General features: G+C 44.5%; 1 protein-coding gene across 2 annotated transcripts in view; it reads right to left on the bottom strand.

Annotated features, from left to right (window-relative positions):
• Positions 1-22,006, bottom strand: part of CPPED1 (calcineurin like phosphoesterase domain containing 1) — a 136,102-nt gene that overhangs the window by 98,009 nt on the left and 16,087 nt on the right. For both annotated transcript variants that reach the window (XM_003916564.5, XM_021931770.2), the window contains exon 2: positions 14,899-15,117. In XM_003916564.5, the coding sequence (XP_003916613.1) occupies positions 14,899-15,117 (219 nt within the window). The remainder of the gene's footprint in view (positions 1-14,898; positions 15,118-22,006) is intronic.

Here is a 22,006-nt window from a genome sequence, read left to right as displayed (position 1 = left end):
GACAAACAGCCAAACCATATCAGGCCTGGTGGTGGGCACCTGTAATCCCAGCCACTTGGGAGGCTGACGCAGGAAAATTGCTTGAACCAGGGAGGCAGAGGTTGCAGTGAGCAGAGATCATGCCACTGCACTCCAGCCTGGGCACAGAGCAAGACTCCGTCTCAAATAAAAAGAAAAGTAAAAACAGAAAACCCCAAGGAAGCACAAAGAGTGGAAGCAGGCTCTAGCACTCTTCTGCTCAGAGGGCTGGTCTGGTGTCTCCGATCAGACTGCCATAGCCGATTTGCCTAACAGCCTCTACAATCATGGTCTGCTATGAGGGACAGCATCCACAGGTGGGAGCAGAACACAAGAACATTCAGATCCCAAATCATTTTGGCTCCATGGCTGTTCAGAGGTCCTCATTTTTCTTTTGAGTCATGCAGCCTGTATCCGTCATGTGCTCCAGGGAACCAATAGGAGATACACAGATATGTAAGAGGAGGCTTAGTATGGGAATGGGTTCACATGGTCACAGGAGCCAAGAAGTCACACCACCTGCCATGTGTAAGCCGGGGGTTTCATTCAATCTAAATCCAAAGGCCTGAGAATCAGAGAAACTGATGGTGTTAGTGCTGGTCTGAATCTAGAGGTCTGACAACCAGGAGTGCCGATGTCCAAGGGCAGGAGAAGGTAGACGTCTCAGCCCAAACAGGCGGCAAATTCATCCTTTCTCCATCTTTTTGTTCTATTCAAACCCTCAATGCATTGGATGATGCCTGCCCACAATACTGAAGGCAGATCTTCTTCACTCAGTCTACTGATTTAAACACTAATCTCTTTCACAAACACCCTCACGGACACACCCAGAAATCATGCCTTCCCAGCTAGCTGGGCACCTCTCAGCCCAGCCTGGCAGACACGTAAACTGAACCATCACCAGGTCCTCGAAGGTTCTGATGAGAGCTATGGACCTTCTCCCCACTGCAGTCCCCAGAGCATCCTCACGACCTCAAGCATCTATGTAAATACATTGGACTTTGCAGAGCTGACAGGGCCCAGTGGCTGGATGAAGCCCATCCATGGAGTTCACACCCAGGTGAAGAAACCTACACCTAGAAATTGCCCTACTGGGGTGCAGTGGCTCATGCCTGTAATCCCAGCACTTAGAAGGCTGAGGCGGGTAGATCATGTGAGGTCAGGAGTTTGAGACTAGCCTGGCCAGCATGCTGAAATTCCATCTCTACTAAAAATACAAAAATTAGCTGAGTGTGGGGGTGGGCACCTGTAGTCCCAGTTACTTGGGAGGCTGAGGCGAGAGAATCGCTTGAACCCAGGAGGAAGGTTGCAGTGAGTAGAGATCAAGCCACTGCACTCCAGCCTGGGCGACAAATTGGGACTCATTAGAAAAAAAAAAAAACTGCCCTATTGGACACTGTACTACTTAGTGCCCCAAAAGGAAAGTTTCATAAAAATTTTCTTTAAAGATGAGATTTTCCAGGAAAAGCTGTATTCCTCTTAGAAATAGATAAGATTTTATTTATTTGACAAACTCTCTCTGGCTGAACCTTCGACTGAATTCTATCAACCACAGGGACTCTTAAGATCTTACTACCTGTTTCGGCCCCTGGTTTTGTCTTCCTATATGAACTTTTATTTTCTTCGGTCCTGATATATTTCTTCTCTACTGTGTGTTTTTGTTTTTTTTAAGCCTTCCCAAATGCATCACTGAACAAATAAACAAATAAGGCAAGGCTCTCTCAGTTTTCAGTTTTTGATCTAAACACTGGAACCCAGACAGCAAGATTATGCTTTTTTATTTTTAACGTAATCAAAAGGCAACTGTTAAGTAGTCCCTATTATTGAGCTCCTGATACTTCTTTTCACTGAATAATCAAATATTCACATTTTTCTAGCTACAGTTAAGGCTTCTGGCCTTTAATTAAAGGTAGAGTTTCACTGTTGAGTTTATACTTTGGTCAATTAAAATAGCCACATGTTGACTATGAAAAGGTAGCTCCAACAAGTCAAAGAACAAGAGTATGTGCGTATGTGCACACAGGTGTGGGCTTTTAATCTGGAGTCATGGCGATCTGGGGTTCATCCTGTGAACTTGGATGGGAAGAAACCAGTTTTTTCATGAACTTCTGATATTTAACATTTCCTTCTATCATGAAGTTAGTAGAAATTACAGAGGTATTAACATCCCCCTTGAATTTTGCACCAACAGACAGAAATCACATGGATTTTTTTCCCATCACATCACACTTGCTGCAGATTAATTCAGGGTGCGGTTTAAACTCACTGCCATTTTTTCTTTTCTTTGTTTTTTGAGACAGTTTCACTCTTGTGGCCCAGACTGGAGTCCAGTGGCGCGATCTCTGCTCACTGCAACCTCTACCTCCCAGGTTCAAGCGATTTTCCTGCCTCGGACTCCCAAGTAGCTGGGATGGCAGGCACACGCCCCCACGCCTAGCTAATTTTGTATTTTTAGTAGAGACAGGGTTTCACCACACTGGTCAGGTTGGTCTTGAACTCCCAACCTCAAGTGATCCACCTGCCTCAGCCTCCCAAAGTGCTGGGATTACAGGTATGAGCCACCGTGCCTGGCCTTAAACTCACTGCCATTTTGAAACTATGACAGTTATCAGCTCCATTAGATTGTGTTATATAACTGACCAACACATGCATATTACTATATCCAATAATTTAAAAAAATATTTTGATAACCATATTTCACGAATATTCTATCCATATTTCAATAGAATTGGTTTCCTCAAAAATCCTAGGAACTTTATTTTATGTATTTAGAAATATTATTCTGAGATGGGATCCAGGGGTTTCAGCAACTTGATGAAGGAATCCAAGGCACAAAATGGGTTAAGACGCCGAGACTTGGAATAAAGGACTGACAGCAGCCAGTGTGGCTCCTCTGCCGGGTCACCACGTAGAAAATGCTGGCAGGGGTGGAAGGGCGATCACACACCTAATCAGAAACAACTTTTTAAGTAATGTTCCCAGTTCCCTAATTAGTCATATAAGGTAAATTAGTTCCAACCACTTTTAATCAGCCTCAGCAGAAGGGCGGCATTGTCACTGATTGCCTGGATGCTTTCACCGGGCTCATAATGGATGTGAAGGAGTGCAGGAGCCAGGGGGCTTGGCTGATTGCTCCCGGGTTACTGCTCAGCATTCGGCCCACACACGACCTGCGGAAAATCTGAGCACAGACAGCCCCGGCCCATTCCAGAGGCTGGTGATATTTCAACTACGGCATCACTTTCTTGCACGCATAGAACTCCCCTTTGATGTTTCTCTGTGTTAAACTGTAGGGTAAATTGTCTTTAAATCCTGGCATTTCTTGGAGCCTGGAGTAGACACTTAAACATAACAACTCAAGGCTAATGATACAGCTGCAGAAATAAACGTGATTTAACTGAGCCTCTTTAAAACCAAAACCAAACAAAACAAACAGATCCTACTTTAATATGAACAAAAGGGTTTCTGTTCAATGGAAACGTTCTGAGTATCTATGACATGGTAGGCGGTGCAGGAACTTATTGCTTACGTGACAGGGATGGAGGCTCTCGGATACAAACAAGAGATAGCATCGAAGAAAAGTGCTGGTCACTGCAAATGGCGCTGAGGCAGATTCCAAACGCAGGCAACCCACTTCAAGCCTAAAGAAATACTTTCCTGACTACACAACAGTATGTATGAGGATGCTCACAGCAGCGCTGTTCAGATTAACTCCCACCTGGAGGAGTTGTAAGATTAGCCAATTATGAAATGCCCATCCACGGAACGCAATGCAGTTACTAAAAGCCTCACATGTATGTGTGAACATAAGATTTTCTAGACAGATGAAAGGAGAAAAAGTAAATCACACGACAATGTGCACAGTATGCTCACGTTTGTATTTAAGAAAAGCGTGCTGGCCGGGGAGTGGTGGCTCACACATGTAATCCCAGCACTTTGGGAGGCCAAGATGGGCGGATCACCGGAGGTCAGGAGTTCGAGACCAGCCTGGCCAACATGACAAAACTCTGTCTCTACTAAAAATAAAAAAATCAGCTGGTGTGGTGGCACACACACCTGTAGTCCCAGCTACTCGGGAGGCTGAGGCAGGAGAATCGCTTGAACCCAGGAGGCAGAGGTTGTAGTGAGCCAAGATCATGCCACTGTACTCCAGCCTGGGCACCAGAGTGAGACTATATCAAGGAAAGGAAAAGAAAGGGAAGGCAGAAGGAAAGGAAAGGGAGGGCAGAAGGAAAGGGAGGGGAGAAGGAAAGGAGAGGGAGAGGAGGGGATGGGAGGGGATGGGAGGAGAGGGGAGGGGATGAGAGGAGAGGGGAGGAGAGGGGAGGGGAGGGGAGGGGAGGGGAGGGAAGGGAAGAGGAGGGCAGAGAAGAGGAAAGGGCGAGCATGCTTACATTCATAAACACTTTTGACCATGGTGACGCCGAGGGAAGCACTTAGGGATCGGTCAAAGTTTATTTTAACTATAGATTTTAAATTTACAAGGAGAATGTCTCTATGTATTATTGCAGAATTTAAAAATTTAATAAAGTAACAATAAAAAGATCCATATCTACCCTCATTTAAATCATACAAAACACTAGAATGACAACAACAAAAAACACAAAGAATTTCATATTTCAATATATCTACATGTATCTATATTCCTTATTTCTAAATGAAGCACAGATTTCTGTCTGTTTCATTCACTAACACAGCACAAACATCTAGAACAGTGCCTGGTACAAAGTAGACTCTCAATACAGATTTGTTAAATAAATGAATTGACTATTTATTCACGTGTTCCGGAAATCTGTACTGGGTGCCTACCATGTGCTGGCTTCTTGCTAAAGATCATGGGAAACATACCGTGAAGTATCTGAGCAGCATTCACTGAATACCTTCCATGTGCCTTGCACTGGGTACTAAACGAAAGTACACACCAATACAGACACACAGACACACACACACACCCCCGCTGCCCTTTAGGAACTTGGAACTAAGCTTGGGGGAAGGCGAACTTGCGGAGGTTGGAGCAATGAGATAAAGCCTTTTCCTGGCCAGAGCCTTAATCCTGGCTTTGGTTTTCAAAATTATGCCTCTGAGGCTTTGCTTATCATGGCCTGTCTTGTACCAGAATTATGTTCATGGGTTTGCGTCGGCCCAGCTGGAGGAAAATGAATATCAACCTTCCTGGATTGTGGAACCACAGAAAGACAAAGGGCTTTATTCTTTGCCTGAAGCCCAGCACACCAAAGCATTCTTTGTTCAAAGGTTTTATTTCCCAATTCTACACATTCATTACAGAATTAGAAACCTCCCAGTGGGGGTCAGGTGTGGTGGCTCACGTCTGTAATCCCAGAACTTTGGGGGGCCAAGGCAGGGGGATCACCCGAGGTCAGGAGTTTGAGACCAGCCTGGCCAACATGGAGAAACCTCGTCTCTACTAAAAATACAAAAATTAGCTGAGCATGGTGGTACATGCCTGTAGTCCCAGCTACTCGGGAGGCTGAGGCAGGAGAATTGCTTGAACCCGGGAGATGGAGGTTGCAGTGAGTTGAGATTGCGCCACTACACTCCAGCCTGGGTGACAGAACAAGACTCTGTCTCAAAAAACAAACAAACAAAAACAAAAAAAAAACCTCCTAGTGAGGAAGGAGTCTTGACGGTTATTTGGACACAGCTACTCTTATCGGGACCTTGGTCTAGCCCTTGACATCTAATTTAAGGTGAAGAGCTACCAAACTAGATGAATTTGAATTAGAAGTTTCAGGTCTCCTGGGGCGTTTTCCTGATGGAAAAGCCTAACTCCCTTCATCAGTAATTCTACTTTACCTCCCCATAGCATCTGCCATTCTTAACCACACTCTACTGATTTGCTTCCTCTCCTCTACAGCCTTTTGCAACCACATCTGCACAAGTCCAGCCCTTCTTTACCTTGAAGTTCAGACTTCTCTGCCTAAGTGGATTATTCTGCTTTATCTATAGCAAGTATCACTTTTGTGCATGCTCCCTCGCCTCCATTTGTTGGAATCATTTCTAAATCCAATTCCATTTTCATATTGAGTCTCTTTGGTCCCAACAGAAATGGTCCCCAAAATTCAAATATGAGATGTCTGAGACCCTTTTAACTTTTGAAAATACAGTTGCTGGGCAATGGATGTGGGAAAGTCAACTTGGGGAACTATATTAAATCAGAAAAGCCTTCTGCTTTTAGTGATGAAAGGCTTCTTCATCTATCAATCCCAAAGTATCAACTTTGCAGATCCATAAGCTCTTATCCCAAACCCCCTAGGCCAGATCTCATTTGAAATTCCGTGTTTTTCTAACTTTAGAATGGTAAGACAGGGCATAGAACACAGATTAAATAACGCTTCGAGCTGGGACTCGGGCAGTGCCCTGTAACGAAACCCAGTAATATTTTGTTAGCAAAACATATGAATATGCTCACGAAATATTGGGATCAATAAAGACCATAAACAGCCCTTTTGTCAGCTGGAAGGCAGTTTTGCCACCAGCTTAGTTTCAAACTTAAGAAAAAACTCATAGTTTTCAGAGCTTTCTGAACTTTGAGATGGCAGGTAAGGGGTTATGTACAAGTGCAAGACCCAAAAGAAAGAAGCCATTGTAGCTCTTCTAAGCGTTCTGCATAAAGACCCTTTTAAAGTACATATGTGTGGCTGTTTTCCTGAATATCAAAGGGCTATTTTGGAAGTCCTGTAAGAAGAGGTCATCCTGCATTTTCTTTTTTTTTTTTTTTTTTTTTTGAGACGGAGTCTTGCTCTGTCGCCCAGGCTGGAGTGCAGTGGCCGGATCTCAGCTCACTGCAAGCTCCGCCTCCCGGGTTCACGCCATTCTCCTGCCTCAGCCTCCCGAGTAGCTGGGACTACAGGTGCCCGCCACCTCGCCTGGCTAGTTTTTTGTATTTTTTAGTAGAGACGGGGTTTCACTGTGTCAGCCAGGATGGTCTCGATCTCCTGACCTCGTGATCCGCCCGTCTCGGCCTCCCAAAGTGCTGGGATTACAGGCTTGAGTCACCGCGCCCGGCCCATCCTGCATTTTCAAAGTGTTGTGTAAAAAGCAAAGCAAATCCTACAAACTTAAAGCATTTCCCTTTAAATGCTGAGTATGTGTAAGTCTAAAGGAATAATGGTTCTCTTCATATACACTATTATCTTCCCCAGTTAAAAGGAATGTTCACAAACCACTTGCATATACACAAGATTACATTTAGCCCACTAAAAAGTGGACGTGACCCAGCGGGGTGGCTCATGCCTGTTAAGTCCAACACTTTGGGAGGGCGAGGCGAGCAGATCACTTCTGGCCAGGAGTTCAAGACCAGCCTAGCCAACGTGGTGAAACCCCATCTCTACTAAAAATACAAAAATTAGCCGGGCGTGGTGAGGCATGAGAATTGCTTGAACCCGGGAGGTGGAGGGTGCAGTGAGGAGCTGAGATCATGACATTGCACCCAGTGTAGACGACAGAGTGAGGCTCTCCCTCAAAAAATAATAAAAATACATAAATAAATAATAAAAAGTATCTGTCTCAGCCACCCAAGTGAACAATCTGTGGTTGTTTGGCATCATCATGATTCCTGACTCTGAATTCACTGAATTTACATGCTACCGGTAAACAATCATTTTGTTACACTTATTCACACCTAAGTACTTAACAGTAAAAAATATGACACACCATTAACATGGTGAGAAAACAACGTGCCCAGGGAAACTAAGCGGCACAGGGCATCATCAGAATACCTGCCTCAGCTGTTCAGTAACAGCGGCAGCAACAGATGACAGCAGGCTTCCAGTCTCCACCTGCAATGCTGCTAAAAGGCTCCTGTGCACTGTATTTTATTTTTTCAGGTGAGAAGAAACATCAGAAGCCATTGAGGGACCAGAAAGTGAGTCCACCAAGGATGACGAGGCATTCTGCTGGATGGCTTTTTAAAACTGTTCCCTCTAAGCTGGGTGCCGTGACTCAACACTTATAATCCCAGCACTTTGGGAGACCGAGGGGGGCACTCACTTGAGGTCAGGAGTTCAAGACCAGCCTGGCCAACATGACGAAACCTCATCTCTACTAAAATTTAAAAATTAGCCAGGTATGGTGGCAGGCACCTGTAATCCCAGCTACTCAGGAGACTGAGGCAGGAGAATCACTTGAACCCGGGAGGCAGAGGTTGCAGTGAGACGAGATCATGCCACTGCACTCCAGCCTGGGTGACAGAGTAAGATTCTGTTTCAAAAAAAAAAAAAAAAGGTTCCCTCCAGAGTCATCTGCCTTATTAACAAGGGCTTTTGTCTTAGAAGTCTCTTTTATTAACTGACACAATTTCTTGATCTGTTATGAATGTGTGCTGCTCTAGTCCTTCAATAGCTCACCACACATTGCTATGGTTTAAATATCTGTGTCCTCCAAAACTCATGTTGAAATGTAATCTCCAGTGTGGCAGTTGTGAGAGGTGGGGCGTTTAAGAGGTGGCTGGATCATGAGGGCCCTGCCCTCATGAATGGATTAATGTTGCAAAACCTATGAATACGCTTAATCCATTCATGGATTAATGAACAAATGAGTTAGTGGATTAATGGGTTATCATGAGAGTGGGACAGGATGCTTTTTTTTTTTTTTTTTGAGAAAGGGTCTTGCTCTGTCACCCAGGCTGGAGTGCAGTGGCATGATTGCGGCTCACTGAAGCTTGGCCTCCCAGGTTCAGGCAATTCTCTCGCCTCAGCCTCCCAAGTAGCTGGGACGACAGGTATGCACCACCATATCTGGCTAATTTTCTATTTTTTGTAAAGATGGGGTTTCACTATGTTGCCCAGGCTAGTCTCAAACTTCTGAGCTCAAGCAATCCACTTGCCTTGGCCTCCCAAAGTGCCGGGATTATAGATGTGAGCCACTGCACCTGGCCTGGTGGCTTTTTAAGAAGAGGAGAGACCCGAGTTAGCACACTCAGTCCCCTCCCCATGTGATGTTCTGTACCACTTTGAGAATCTGCAGAGAGTCCCCACCAGCAAGAAGGCCCTCAGCTGAGGCAGCCCCTTGACCCTGGACTTCTCAGCCTCCATAACTGAAATAAATAAATTTCCTTTCTTATAAACGACCCAGTTCCAGATATTCCATTATAAGCAACAGAAAACAGACTAAGACACACACCTTCACCATGTCATCTATGGGTACTTTTCCTGCAGCACTGCCATCATCCTCATCATCACTATTACAAGTTGAGTATCTCTTATTCAAAATGCTTGGGACCAAAGGTGTAGAGTTTTCCACTGTGGTGTCATGGCAGTGCTCAAAAACTTTCACATTTTGAAGCATAGTGGATTTTCAGATTAGGGATGCTCAACCTATAAGTGCTTCTTAACCTCACTGTCCATACGACTCATCTGGGAATCTTGTTAAAATTCTGATTCCACTAGGTCTGAGTAGGGCAGAGATTCCACATCTCTAACAGCTCCATCTGCTGCTCTGGGCACCACCCTCTGTCTGACCAGGCAGGCTGCAAAATGAAGCACATGAGGTTTGGAAACAGATGAACAAGAGTTCCCGGTTTACAAGCTGAGTGGCCTTGGGAAAAGCAATTCACTGCTCTGAGCCAGTTTCCCCATCAATTAAAATGGAAATAGCAATGACACCTCCTTTGCAAGACTGTAATGAGTAGATGAGAGATAGTAACACAGTTCCTGGCAGATAACAGACCCTGAATTCCAGTCCCTGCCATCTGCAGTAGGCTGAACGATGTCCCTCCAAAGATGTTCGACATCCTAACTCCTGGAACTTACAAGTATGCTACCTTATATGGCAAAAGGGGAATCTGCAGATGGAATTATGTTAAGGATCTTCAGATGGAAACATTATCCTGGGTTATCTGGATGGACCTAATATAATCACCAGGGTCTTTATAAGAGGAAAGCAGGAGAATCAGAGTAACAGAATATGAGAGGGTGGAGCAGAGGTCAGAGAGGAGAAAAGGTGCAACGCTGCTGCTGGCTTTGAAGACAGAAGAAGAGCACAAGCCAAGAAATGTAGTTGGCCTCTAGAAGCTGGAACCCCTACAAGGAACACACTGCTGAGGTTCTTGTTGGTATGACCTCTGGGATGGTAAGATAACTGTTTGATTCCACTAAGTTGGTGATAATTTGTGATAGCAGGAACAGGAAACTAACATACCATCCTTTGGAATAACACTGATAAGGTTTTGCTGTGGCCCCACTCAAGTCTCATCTTGAATTGTAGCTCCCACAATTCCCACACGTTGTGGAAGGGACCTGGTGGGAGGTAACTGAATCACGGGTGGGTCTTTCTCGTGCTGTTCTCATGATTGTGAATAAGTCTCACGAGATCTGATGGTTTTGTAAAGGGGAGTTTCCCTGCACAATTTCTCTTCTCTCTTGTCTGCTGCCATATAAGATGTGCCTTTCAGCCAGGTGTGGTGGCTTACACCTGTAATCACAGCACTTTGGGAGGCTGAGGCAGGTGGATCACGAGGTCAGGAGATCCAGACCATTCTGGCCAACATGGTGAAATCCCATCCCTACTGAAAATACAAAAATTAGCCGGGTGTGGTGGTGTGTGCCTGTAGTCCCAGCTACTTGGGAAGCTGAGGCAGGAGAATCGCTTGAACCCAGGAGGCAGAGGTTGCAGTGAGCCAAGATCGCACCACTGCACTCCAGCCTGGGCAACAGAGAGAGACTCCATCTCAAAAAAAAAAAAAAAAAAAAAAAAGATGTGCCTTTTGCCTTCTGCCATGATTGTGAGGCCTCCCCAGCCTCCCCAGCCACGTGGAACTGTGAGGCAATTAAATCTTTTTGTTTATAAATTACTCAGTCTCAAATAGGTCTTTATCAGCAGCATGAAAACAGACTAATAAAGGCTTGCCTCCCTTTACAGAACAGAGGAGTTCCCCGGGCTAAATGATCAACTGAAGCTAAGTCACAGAATAGTTGCCCAAGTGCAGGTCAATACATGAAGAACTCTTCAAGGAGACTTTATAGCAAGGGAAGAATTCATCCTGTATTAACTGCTTTTGTGTGGTTATGCCAATTTTTAATAAACAGGGATGGACGTGTGTGTTAGTAACAAACTGTTCTAAAGGCTCAAAGGAATCTCTTGCACCTTAAAGGTTTCATCACGTTCTGATTTGTCAGTTTCACACGTAATTGCTGAAATCTAACAAGGCTCCTGGGGACAAAACCAGTGGGTCGATGCCTCAGCATCAGTAGGACTGACAAGAGTAACCCTAAATTAAGAGTGAGGGATGAAAATCGATGGGTCTCAATATCTGTACAAATCTTCACTTGCTACTTATAATGTGGCTTACCCCATAGAGGAGCTTTATAATAGAAAAAAATACCAAGATAACCCAAAAGATGCCTGCAAAACGAAAAAGTGCTTCAAAACTAAATGGACTTTATGTGAAACAAAGAAGCTTGTATCTCTTAAGGATTTTCCTATGGGCTTGGCACCAAGGACTCCTCTTCCTGTCATATTTTTATGCTTCTCTCCCAAGATTCTAGTTCCATAGAAGGACCAGGTCTCTTGTCTCCAGTATTATATCCATAGCACCTAGTGCTGTAACTGGCACTTAGTTTGCACACAAGACATTTTTGTGGACGATAAATACTGTAATGGATATTTATAAGAAAAAGCATATTATAACTTTCACAAAAAAAATGAAAGTTCTTTTTCTCTATTTTCTTCTTCTTTTTTTTTTTTTTTTTGAGCTGAAGTCTTGCTCTGTCGCTCAGGCCGGAATGCAGTGGTGCAATCTTGGCTCACTGGATTCTCTGCCTCCTGGGTTCAAGCGATTCTCCTCCCTCAATCTCCCAAGTAGCTGAGATTACAGGCCCGTGCCACCATGCTGAGCTAGTTTTTGTATTTTTAGTAGGGACAGGGTTTCACCATGTTGGCCAAGCTGGTCTCAAATTCCTGACCTCAAGTGATCTGCCCACCATGGCCTCCCAAAGTGCTAGGATTACAGGTGTGAGCCACCATGCCTGGCCTTTCTCCATTGTCAACTTAAATCCACTTGGCCCAAGGTATTTTCTTTTCTTTTTTTTTTTTTTTTTTTTTTTGAGATGGAGTCTCACTCTGCTGCCCAGGTTGGAGTGCAGTGGTACAATCTTGCTCATTGCAACCTCCACCTCCTGGGTTCAAGCGATTCTCCTGCCTCAGCCTCCAGAGTAGCTGGGATCACAGGTGTGCACCACCAGGTCCAGCTAATTTTTGTATTTTAGTAGAGACGGGGGTTTCACCATGTTGGCCAGGCTGGTCTCGAACTCCTGACCTCAGGTGATCCACCCACCTTGGCCTCCCAAAGTGCTGGGATTGCAAGCGTCAGCCATTGCGCCTGGCCAGGGCCAAGATATTATTTATGGTAGAACTAAAAGTATGCTTTCTGATTTTGTTTGCTATTAATATATGCATTTGATAATGAAGAATGTGCTAAGTAGTCAAAGCAAATAATTACTTTTTAGTGTCTAACCCTGCCTATGAGCTAAATGAGAGAGAAGGCACTTATTGCATATTAAAAAATGGTAACTAGTTTTAAAATGCTCTGTTTAATCTCAAACTACAATATTCAAAACAGTTACAGTCCTTTCACTGGTTCAATTAAAACTGCAGAAAACAGTCCAAGTCTTCAGAACAAATTATCAATTCTGCTTGAGTTGCATTGCATGTAAAATTCACGTTCAAAAGTTTGCCAAGTCACATTTACGAAGTCTTGACCAACTGGCAGGGCAGATCATAAAAACCGTACCTTTCAATTTATAATGTTTAATGTACATTCAGTACATCTTATTTAAAAAGCAACGTAATTGCAGGAAAAGCTTTTATTTGAAATCTGATTTTGAAATATGACTGAACACATTAACAGAATTCAAAACAAGTTGGTAAACATCTACGAGAACATGCTATATAATTCCAGTGAGCCTTATAACACTCTGTTTTTAAAGAGAAGAAACCACTGAACAGAAAAATTTGAAATCTTCTTTTCATCTTTTTTATTAGAGACAGGGGCTCTCTCTGTTGTCTGGAGGCTGGAGTGCAGTGGTAGGTTCATGGCTTACTGCAGCCTCAAACTCCTGGACTCAAGTGTTCTTCCCACTTTAGCCTCCTCAGCAGCTGGGACCACAGGCATGCACCACCACACCTGGCTAATTTTTTTTAGACCGAGTTTCGCGCTCTATCGCCCAGGCTGGAGTGCAGTGGCACGACCTTGGCTCACTGCAACCTCTGCCTCCCGAGTTCGAGCGATTCTCGTGCCTTAGCCTCTCGAGTAGCTAGGATTACAGGCGCCTGCCACCACGCCTGGCTAATTTTTATATTTTTTAGTAGAGACAGGGTTTCACCATGTTGGCCAGACTGATCTTGAACTCCTGACCTCAAGTGATCCACCTGTCTCGGCCTCCCCAAGTGCATAAGCCACCGCGCCCAGCCATTCTCATGTTTTCATTATGGGTTTTGTTCTGGGTAAGTGGGTTGCTAGAAAAAAAGAGCCATGATGGGGAGGAATTGATACACCCAGACCTACTACAGGGTACCTCGGCTTCTAAAGGAGTTAGACATCATCACAGGACTCAGAGGCTTGGTTTACAAGGTACAGCTAGCCCCAGACAGACACCCACAGCCACTGCTGTGTTTTCTGCAATGGTCGAAGGTCCCCTGCCTCCTTGAGGGACAGGGACACTCTCTGTTTGCTTATACCTGCTTACTGGGCTTTATCCTTGCCTAGGAGAAAAGGACATCAGAGTAGGCAAAATAGGAAGAAAGGTCCAGAAGGCATCTGTCATTGTTTCATTTCCAACGTCTCACTTTTTTGGGGGGAGACTGTCCTCTTCTTTAGGGTATATGGTTGCAGTTCCCCCACACTCTGGTGGAAGGGGGCCATGTGAGTCAGAGGTGTATGAGCCTAGGACTTTGTTTTTTGTGTTTTTGAGATGGAGTCTCACTCCTTCACCCAGGCTGAAGTGCAGTGGCAAAATCTTGGCTCACTGCAACCTCCGCCTCCTGAGTTCAAGCAATTCTCGTGCCTCAGCCTCCTGAGTAACTGGGACTACAGACATGCACCACCACGCCTGGCTAATTTTTGTATTTTTAGTAGAGATGGGATTTCACCATGATGGCCAGGCTGGTCTCGAACTCCTGAGCTCAAGTGATCCACCTGCCTCGGCCTCCCAAAGTGCTGGGATTACAGGCATGAGTCACTGCACCCAGCCAGCCTGGGACTTTGGATCACCCAGAATAAGGCACTTTCTTTCTGTTGTGGTTTCTGTCAAAAGGATACAAATGCAGAGCTCCCAGGAGCCACTATCTAGAGAGAGCCTGAATGTAATGGAGAGACCAAGTCCTGATAACCAAACTGACCCCCTAGATCCAGCTATACCGGCAACTCAGGTCTGCCTCTGGACTTTACATTTCCATGAGGCAACACATACCTTTAAAAAAAAAAAAAGGGATTCCTGTTTTAAGTTGGATTTCTGTCACTTGCAACTAAAAAAGCACCAACAAATAAGGGAGAAATAAAAGTGTAAGAAGAAAGGAAATGAGGAGAGAAGATTGTATTTATGGATATAGTGTCTGGAAGCAGTTCAAGTTTGTCCCTGGAAATGCAGAAAGGTGATATGTGGGAATCTGTTCCATGTTTCATATTAAGCTCAAATCATCAGAACTGTAGCTGTGCCTAATTACTGTGATTAATCTCGCCAAACTCTCAATGTAAAATGAGTGTGCACTTTCGGATGTTCAAGGATACTGCAACAATCATGAAGCAAAATAATGGTCCATGACTGAGCAAAGATGCCTTTGAAGCGACATCTTTTTTTTCCCTGCCCAAATGCAGTCATGACTGGCTGAAGGAGGAAAGGTCACAAGCGGCGACCCGAGTCTCACCTGGCGTGGCGTGGATGAGGTCGCCGCACAGAACGAAGAATTTGGGCTTGGGGTTCAGCCTGTTGATGGCCTGGACGGCTTGCTCAGTTAGACGGATCTCCTGTTCCCATTCATCACCGCCATTGTCACAGTCCCCAGTGGACCAGGCCTTCATCAGCCCAAACTGTGGGTCTGCGCCCAGGATGAAGTAGAATGGGCCTTTCCATTCGCTTTCCTTTTCTTCAAAAAAAAAGACAGAGAGAGAGAAAGAAGGAGAAATGTTGTAAAATCTGCCATAAAAGCAACCAGGTTACCATGCAAAGTGGATACACTATTTTTCTTAAATTAAGTAGGTCATTTTAATACGCTGCTGTTCAAACATACCATTTTCCTGTCATAGTCTAGAGGATTTTGATTTATACTAATTACGCCTGGGACCTGGTCATACCCAAAGGCCAGGAATGTCCACATGGGCTTCTGCAGCCACACCACCGAGCTGCCTGTTGACAAGCTAGACAGCCAAAAGGAAGCACGGGGCCACAAGAGCACCCAATTGCAGAGGATATTTGTGCTCAATAATCGTCTTTAAATTCGAATAAAACACCCCAAATTGAATGCTGCCAGAAGTATTATATTTAAATTACTAGGTGAAGTGCTTACAAATCTTTTCTGCGAGGCTTCATGGCACCATTTCCACCGTTTCGGGGGATGTGACAGAATTTTAATTATAAAACTTGGCACTCAGAAGCTCTGGCTATCTGGTGGGAGATGTGGTGCCAGAAATGAGATCTTGAAATGAGTAAGTCAATGTGGGAGAAAAAAAAAAAGAAAAAAGAAAAATCGATGCTAACATTTCAAAGGCAGTAGGATGTGGGCATCTGTGAGGTGTGAGGCTGGGGGTGGGGGCTCTTTATGTTCTTGGAAAGGGATCTAGGCCACCTGAAATCATTCTGCTTGCTCTTCCGATTGGCTCTCCTGGGCCAAAGCTTTATGGGTGTTGGGTTTCTACTCTCATCTGCCAGAACTGCCGCTGGTGCCTGCTTGGGCAGAGCTGGAATGGCCATTAACGGGCACAGAAGTGCTGTGGGTTTCACTTTTTAAAAAATTATTTGGCCACAGAATCCTTTCTATAATCAAAATCGTACATGGCAGACCAAAGTTGAAAAAATATGCCAGGCAAAGCCGCTTGCTCTTACAGAAGAGCATCTGGAACTTCTGGTGCCAGAGCCAGATTTGGTGCTGGGCACAGCACAGTCTGAGGACCCCCAATCTACAGCTCCCTCATTTATCCTCTGAGGAAACTGATGCCATGAGAGGTGACAGAACTTGCTGAATGGCCCGCTAGTGCTTAGTGGTGGGACAGAGCTGCCCCTTCATCTTGAGGCTGTTTTTATTTTTATTTTTTTTCATAATTTAATGTATGGCCAGGTATGGTGGTTCACGCCTGTAATCCCAACACTTTAGGAGGCCAACATGGGTGGGTCACCTGAGGTCAAGGGTCCAAGACCAGCCTGGGCAACATGGTGAAACCCCATCTCTACCAAAAATACAAAAATTAGCCAGGCGTGGTGGTGGGCATGGGTAATCCCAGCTATCTGGGAGGCTGAGGCACGAGAATCACTTGAATCCGGAAGGCGGAGGTTGCAGTGAGCCGAGATCGCGTCACTGCACTCCAGCCTGGGTGACAGAATGAGACTCTATCTCAATAATAATAATTATTATTATTATAATTTAATGGACAATGCATGTTAACTGAATAAATGGCATTTCCTTTGGAAGTCATGATGATGCTGCAATTTCTAAAAAACTCCTTGGAATCAGTTCACGTCCATGTGTTTGATTCATTTGTCTATTGGATAAGTATCATACCGGGAGCCTTTGCTTTGCCAGGACTTGTGAGAGGTGCTGGCAGTATGAGGGTGACCAAGACAGATGAGTCCCTGCTGTCCTCACACTCAGTGCTCGTGGGGGGAGATGAGCAAGTAAACAGGCAGGGAATAGAATCAGAGACTATTAATGACGATGCAGATTAAGAGTGAGGCAATGGCTAGTTCAGACACACAGGGCCGGGCTCGGTGACTCACACCTAGGATCCCAGCAGTTTGGGAGGCCAAGGTGGGCAGATCACTTGAGGTAACGAATTCGAGACCAGCCTGACCAACATGGCAAAACCCCATTTCTACTAAAAATATAAAAAATTAGCCAGACGTGGTAGTGCATCCCTGTAGTCTCAGCTACTTTGAAGGTTGAGGTGAGAGGAATGCTTTAACCCGGGAGGCGGAGATTGCAGTGAGCCGGGATCATGCCACTGCACTCCAGCCTGGATGACAGAGAGAGATTCTGTCTCAAAACTAAATAAAAATAAATAAATAAGACAGGAAAGACCTCTCTGAAGTGGTGACATTTAAGCTGAGATCTAAATGGCAAGTAAGGGCCAGTGATAACCTTTTTAAATTCCATGGCCACTTTTCCACCCATCACACTGAGCTTACTATTGCCTTCGAGTGGATTCTGGTTTCAAGCCTCCTTTCCCTTCTTAATTCCTTTTTCACAGTTAAAGAAAAAAAAAGTGAACAAACAAAACTACCTCTGCACTTTACAGAACAAATTGTACATGCACATAAACCCACCACTCCTCAACTTACAGCACAGTGTTCAATCACAAGGGGCCAGAACTCAATCTAAACAAAGACTGCATGAAACCCTGGTGTGTGTACCTCATGGAGAAAGACAGCAATATGGCACATCCAACAGGGACTGAGGGAGTCAACTGTCATTCACTGAGCACTGATTGTGATTGAGCACTGATTCACTGTGCCAACTGATTGTGTTGGCAGAAAGACTCTAAGATGCCCCCAAATCCCTGCCTCCTGATATTTACATCCCTGTGCAACACCCTCTGAGTGTGGGCTGCAGCCTGCTTCTAATAAACAGAATACAATGATGGGAGTCCCTTCTGAGAGTGGGCTAAAAGAAGACCATGACTTTCATCTCTTTCTCAGATCCTTTGCTCTGGAAATTAAAAACTGCCATGTTGTGAATATCCCTATAGAGAGGCCAGTGTGCTGAGGAACAGAGGGAAACCTCTGGCCAACAGCCCATGAGAAACCAATCCTGCTAACAACCATGTGAGTCAGCTTGGCAGAGGACACTCCTCTGTTGAGCTTTCAGATGAGACCACAGTCCCAACAGATACCTTGATTGAAGCCTTATGAGACTCTTTGGCAGACGAACTCAACTAAGCTGTACCCAGATTCCTCACAAAATCCTGTGACATGATACATATTTGCTTTTTCAGTCCTGAAGTTTCAGGGTAATTTGTTACACAGTAATAGATCCCTATAAACGAGGCATTAGGGATAAGTGGTCAAGAAGTAGACAACGAGATTTCCTGAAGATCGGGATCATTGTGTCATCCAAAAAAAAAAAAATGAGATTCTGCTTTGTGTCTTAACATATTAATCATTTATTTTACTTTCATAATAACCTTTTTACACCAATGAATGCTTCTAGCTGTGTTTCTACTTCTGAGGCTGTTTACAGAGCCATTTAAGCTGGATGAATTAATCAGAACCAGATAAGGGAGGTGACCACAGGCACCCCAAGGTAGCAGTGTAAATCAACATTCTACAACAGAGTTTATAAACAGCTCCCTACAGCAAATGTTTTAACAAATCGTTTCCTATGACAAATAGAATTTCAAAAAGTCAATAGTCCTTGGAGCTATTATAATAAATCTTTCATTATTACTTGTTTACTTACTAAAACCTTAGAATCTCAATTTTATGATGACAAGGTACAAAATAAATAGATTTGACCTAAAATAAATGACAGCTCACACATCAGTATTCAATCTACCTATCTAATGAGATAATTTGTTTACTCAGGAATCTTCATTTTCCAAAGGAACTGGGTGCTCTTAAGGTTCCTGCTACAGAAGCTGGTGGTCTTTGGTCTCATGGTATTTTTTTTTTTTTATCAAGGCAGAATTAAAGATATTTGGAGCTTACAATGCTTAATTCTAGAAGGAGGAATCTCTTTTAAATGTATACCTCTCCATCCCCTAAAAGGGCAGCTTTTTACATTATGAAACTGAATTGTGTCTTTTTAAATTTATTTTTACAGATGGGGTCTGGCTTTGTCACCCAAGCTAGAGTACAGTGGCATAATCATGGCTCCCTGCAGCCTTGATCTCCTGTGCTCAAGTGATCCTCCTGCCTCAGCCTCCCAAAATGCTGGGATTACAGGCATGAGCCACCAACACCCAGACAAAAGTGAATTCTTTTTTTTTTTTTTTAAGACAAAGTTTCCCTCTGTCACCCAGGCTGGAGTGCAATGCTGCAATCTCTGCCTCCCAGGCTCAAGCGATTCTCATGCCTCAGCCTCCCGAGTAGCTGCGATTACAGGCATACACCACCACACCCGACTAATTTTTGTAGTTTTAGTAGAGCGGGGGTTTTGCCATGTTGGCCAGGCTGGTCTCAAGCTCCTGGCCTCAAATGATCTGCCCACCTCGGCCCTGACCTCCCAAAGTGCGGGGATTATAGGGATGAGCCACCACACTCAGATGAAAGTGACTTCTTAACAATACTTGCATTAAAATTATTTCACCAAAGCCTAGAATTACCCCCCAGGGTACGGTCCCCAGGCACAGTCCAGCTTTTCTGGAAACCCTCTGGAAGCACTCTTTTAGCAGCTTGAGCCATGGAAGTATGGATAAACTGAGGTCCACTCCTAAAGCATGACAGGATTTGTAAAGTCAGTGTCTATAAAGTATGACAGTATTTGTCATTACTGGGGGAGGGGGAAAGACACTCAGGGGTCCACTTTTTTCCCCCTACATCTCCTGGCAAAAAAACTTAAATATGAGACTGCCCAATCAAAAGGTACAAGCCTGACAATACTAATTAAGGAGCAGAACTGCCTGGCAACGAGGCTGATGAAGAGGGACAAGGTGAGGGTTACCTGACAGCAGAAACCAGCAGGTTGCTCATGGCACAGAAACGGCAGGGCTGGGCCACAGCCTTACTCATCCAAGTGTGACACTGGCGTCGCCTGGGAGCATGTTCAAAATGCAGAATCTCTGGCCCCAGATCCACTGGGTCGGGATGCGCATTTTACTGAACCCCCGGGTCATCTATGTGCACATCCAAATGTGGGAAGCACCAGTCTACAACTAACCAAGGAACTCGAATGGCCTGCAACTTACATGAGTTGGATGAGAAACAGAAGCACAGTGACTATCGTTTCCTTAAACTAAAGTAACACTTCAGAGGGGTTTTGTTCAGGTTGTTAGTGGTGGTATATTTTTTATTTTGTTTTGGTTTGGTTTTGCATACTTCCCTGGTCATTGTTAGGTCTCTGCCTATGTACAGGTCATGGATTTGGCCCTAAATATTTCTCTGTATTATTCATTACTATCTAGTCATCACCGTTTATATAGCCTTGCAAAACTAAGCATCAAGATTCTTTGAAAAGTAAGAAGTTGGGCTGGGCAAGATGGCTCACACCTGTAATCCCAGCACTTTGGGAGGCCGAGGTGGGTGGATCAGGAGGTCAAGAGATAAGACCATCCTGGCCAACATGGTGAAATCCCGTCTCTACTAAAAATACAAAAATTAGCTGGGCATGGTGGTGTGTGCCTGTAGTCCCAGCTACTCGGGAGGCTGAGGCAGGAGAATCACTTGAACCGGGAGGCGGAGGTTGCAGTGCGCCAAGATCGTGCCACTGCACTCCAGTCTGGGTGACAAAGAGAGACTCCATCTCAAAAATAAGAAGTTAATCAGGGAATTCATTACTAATTAGTAAGTTTTAATTTATTTTTACATGACTTCATGGAAAAAGCACCCATTAGCAAGTATGAGTATATAGCACACATGCATGTGTACACATGCACACATACACACACACGCACACATACACACACATTTTCCAGTGCACAACAGAGAAGTCTGTATTTTTCTTCCAAAATTGACTTAAAACAATAACCCAGTCTGGGGTCCTAACTGATGACTATGATTAAGACCAAGGTCAAATTTTGAGACAAACTTAAATACGTATGGAAGGAATAAAAGAAAAAAGTGTTAAGATCTCGTTTCTGACCCAGATGGTATCAAACAAGACCATAAACTTTAGAAGCAACTTACACAAAGCTCTGGATAATGCCTATAAGGTATTTAGTGTTAACACGTGGTAAAAATATACATTTATTTAATTAAAACACCTATATGTTATGAATAAGAATGTACAGAATGAATTTTTCTTTTCTTTTTTTTGAGATGGTGTCTCACTCTGTCATTTAGACTGCAGTGCAGTGGCGTGGTCTCAGCTCACTGCAACCTCCACCTCCCAGTTCAAGCGATTCTCTTGCCTCAACCTCCTGAGTAGCTGGTACTATAGACACCTGCCACCACGCCTGGCTAATTTTTATATTTTTAGTAGAGATGGGGTTTCACTATGTTGGCCAGGCTGGTTTTGAACTCCTGACCTCGTGATCTGCCCGTCTCAGCCTCCCAAAGGGCTGGGATTACAGGTGTGAGCCACCGCACCCAGCCAGTGAATTTAACTTTTTCAACATTAATTTTTTAACAGATTCATAGAGAAGGTAATTTAGCTGTCTACTGCTGTGTAACAAACTACCACAAATGCATCAGCTTCAAACAACCCACATTTATTATCTCATAGCCTCCGTGGGAGTCTGGCATGGTTTAGCTAGTCCTCTGCAAGGTCTCTCACAACTTGCAACAGAAGTGTTGGTCAATGTTGAGGTCTCATCTGAAGACTCACATGGGGCAGAATCTGTTTCCAAGCTCACTCACATAGTGGTTAGCAGGATTCAGCTCCTTGTAGGTGGTAGGACTGATGGCTTCAGTTCCTCACTGGCTGCTGACTGGAGGCTGCCCTCAGTTCCTTGCCATATGGGCCTCTCCAATATGGCAGCTTGCAACATGGAGACTTGCCTCATCAAACCACACAAGGCAGAGGGTCTGCTAGCAAATGGAAGCTACAATCTTATATACCATCACGATGGAAGTAACATCCCATCACTTTTGCTGTGCTGTGCTCATTACAATCAAGTCACTAGGGCAGCCCACCTTAAGGGTAGAGGATCACACAGAGCATGAACACC

Source organism: Papio anubis, chromosome 18 (genome assembly GCF_008728515.1).
Source record: "Papio anubis isolate 15944 chromosome 18, Panubis1.0, whole genome shotgun sequence".
Lineage (NCBI taxonomy): Eukaryota > Metazoa > Chordata > Mammalia > Primates > Cercopithecidae > Papio > Papio anubis.
Note: the sequence above shows the minus strand (reverse complement) of the source record. Positions and strands in the feature narration are given on the sequence as shown.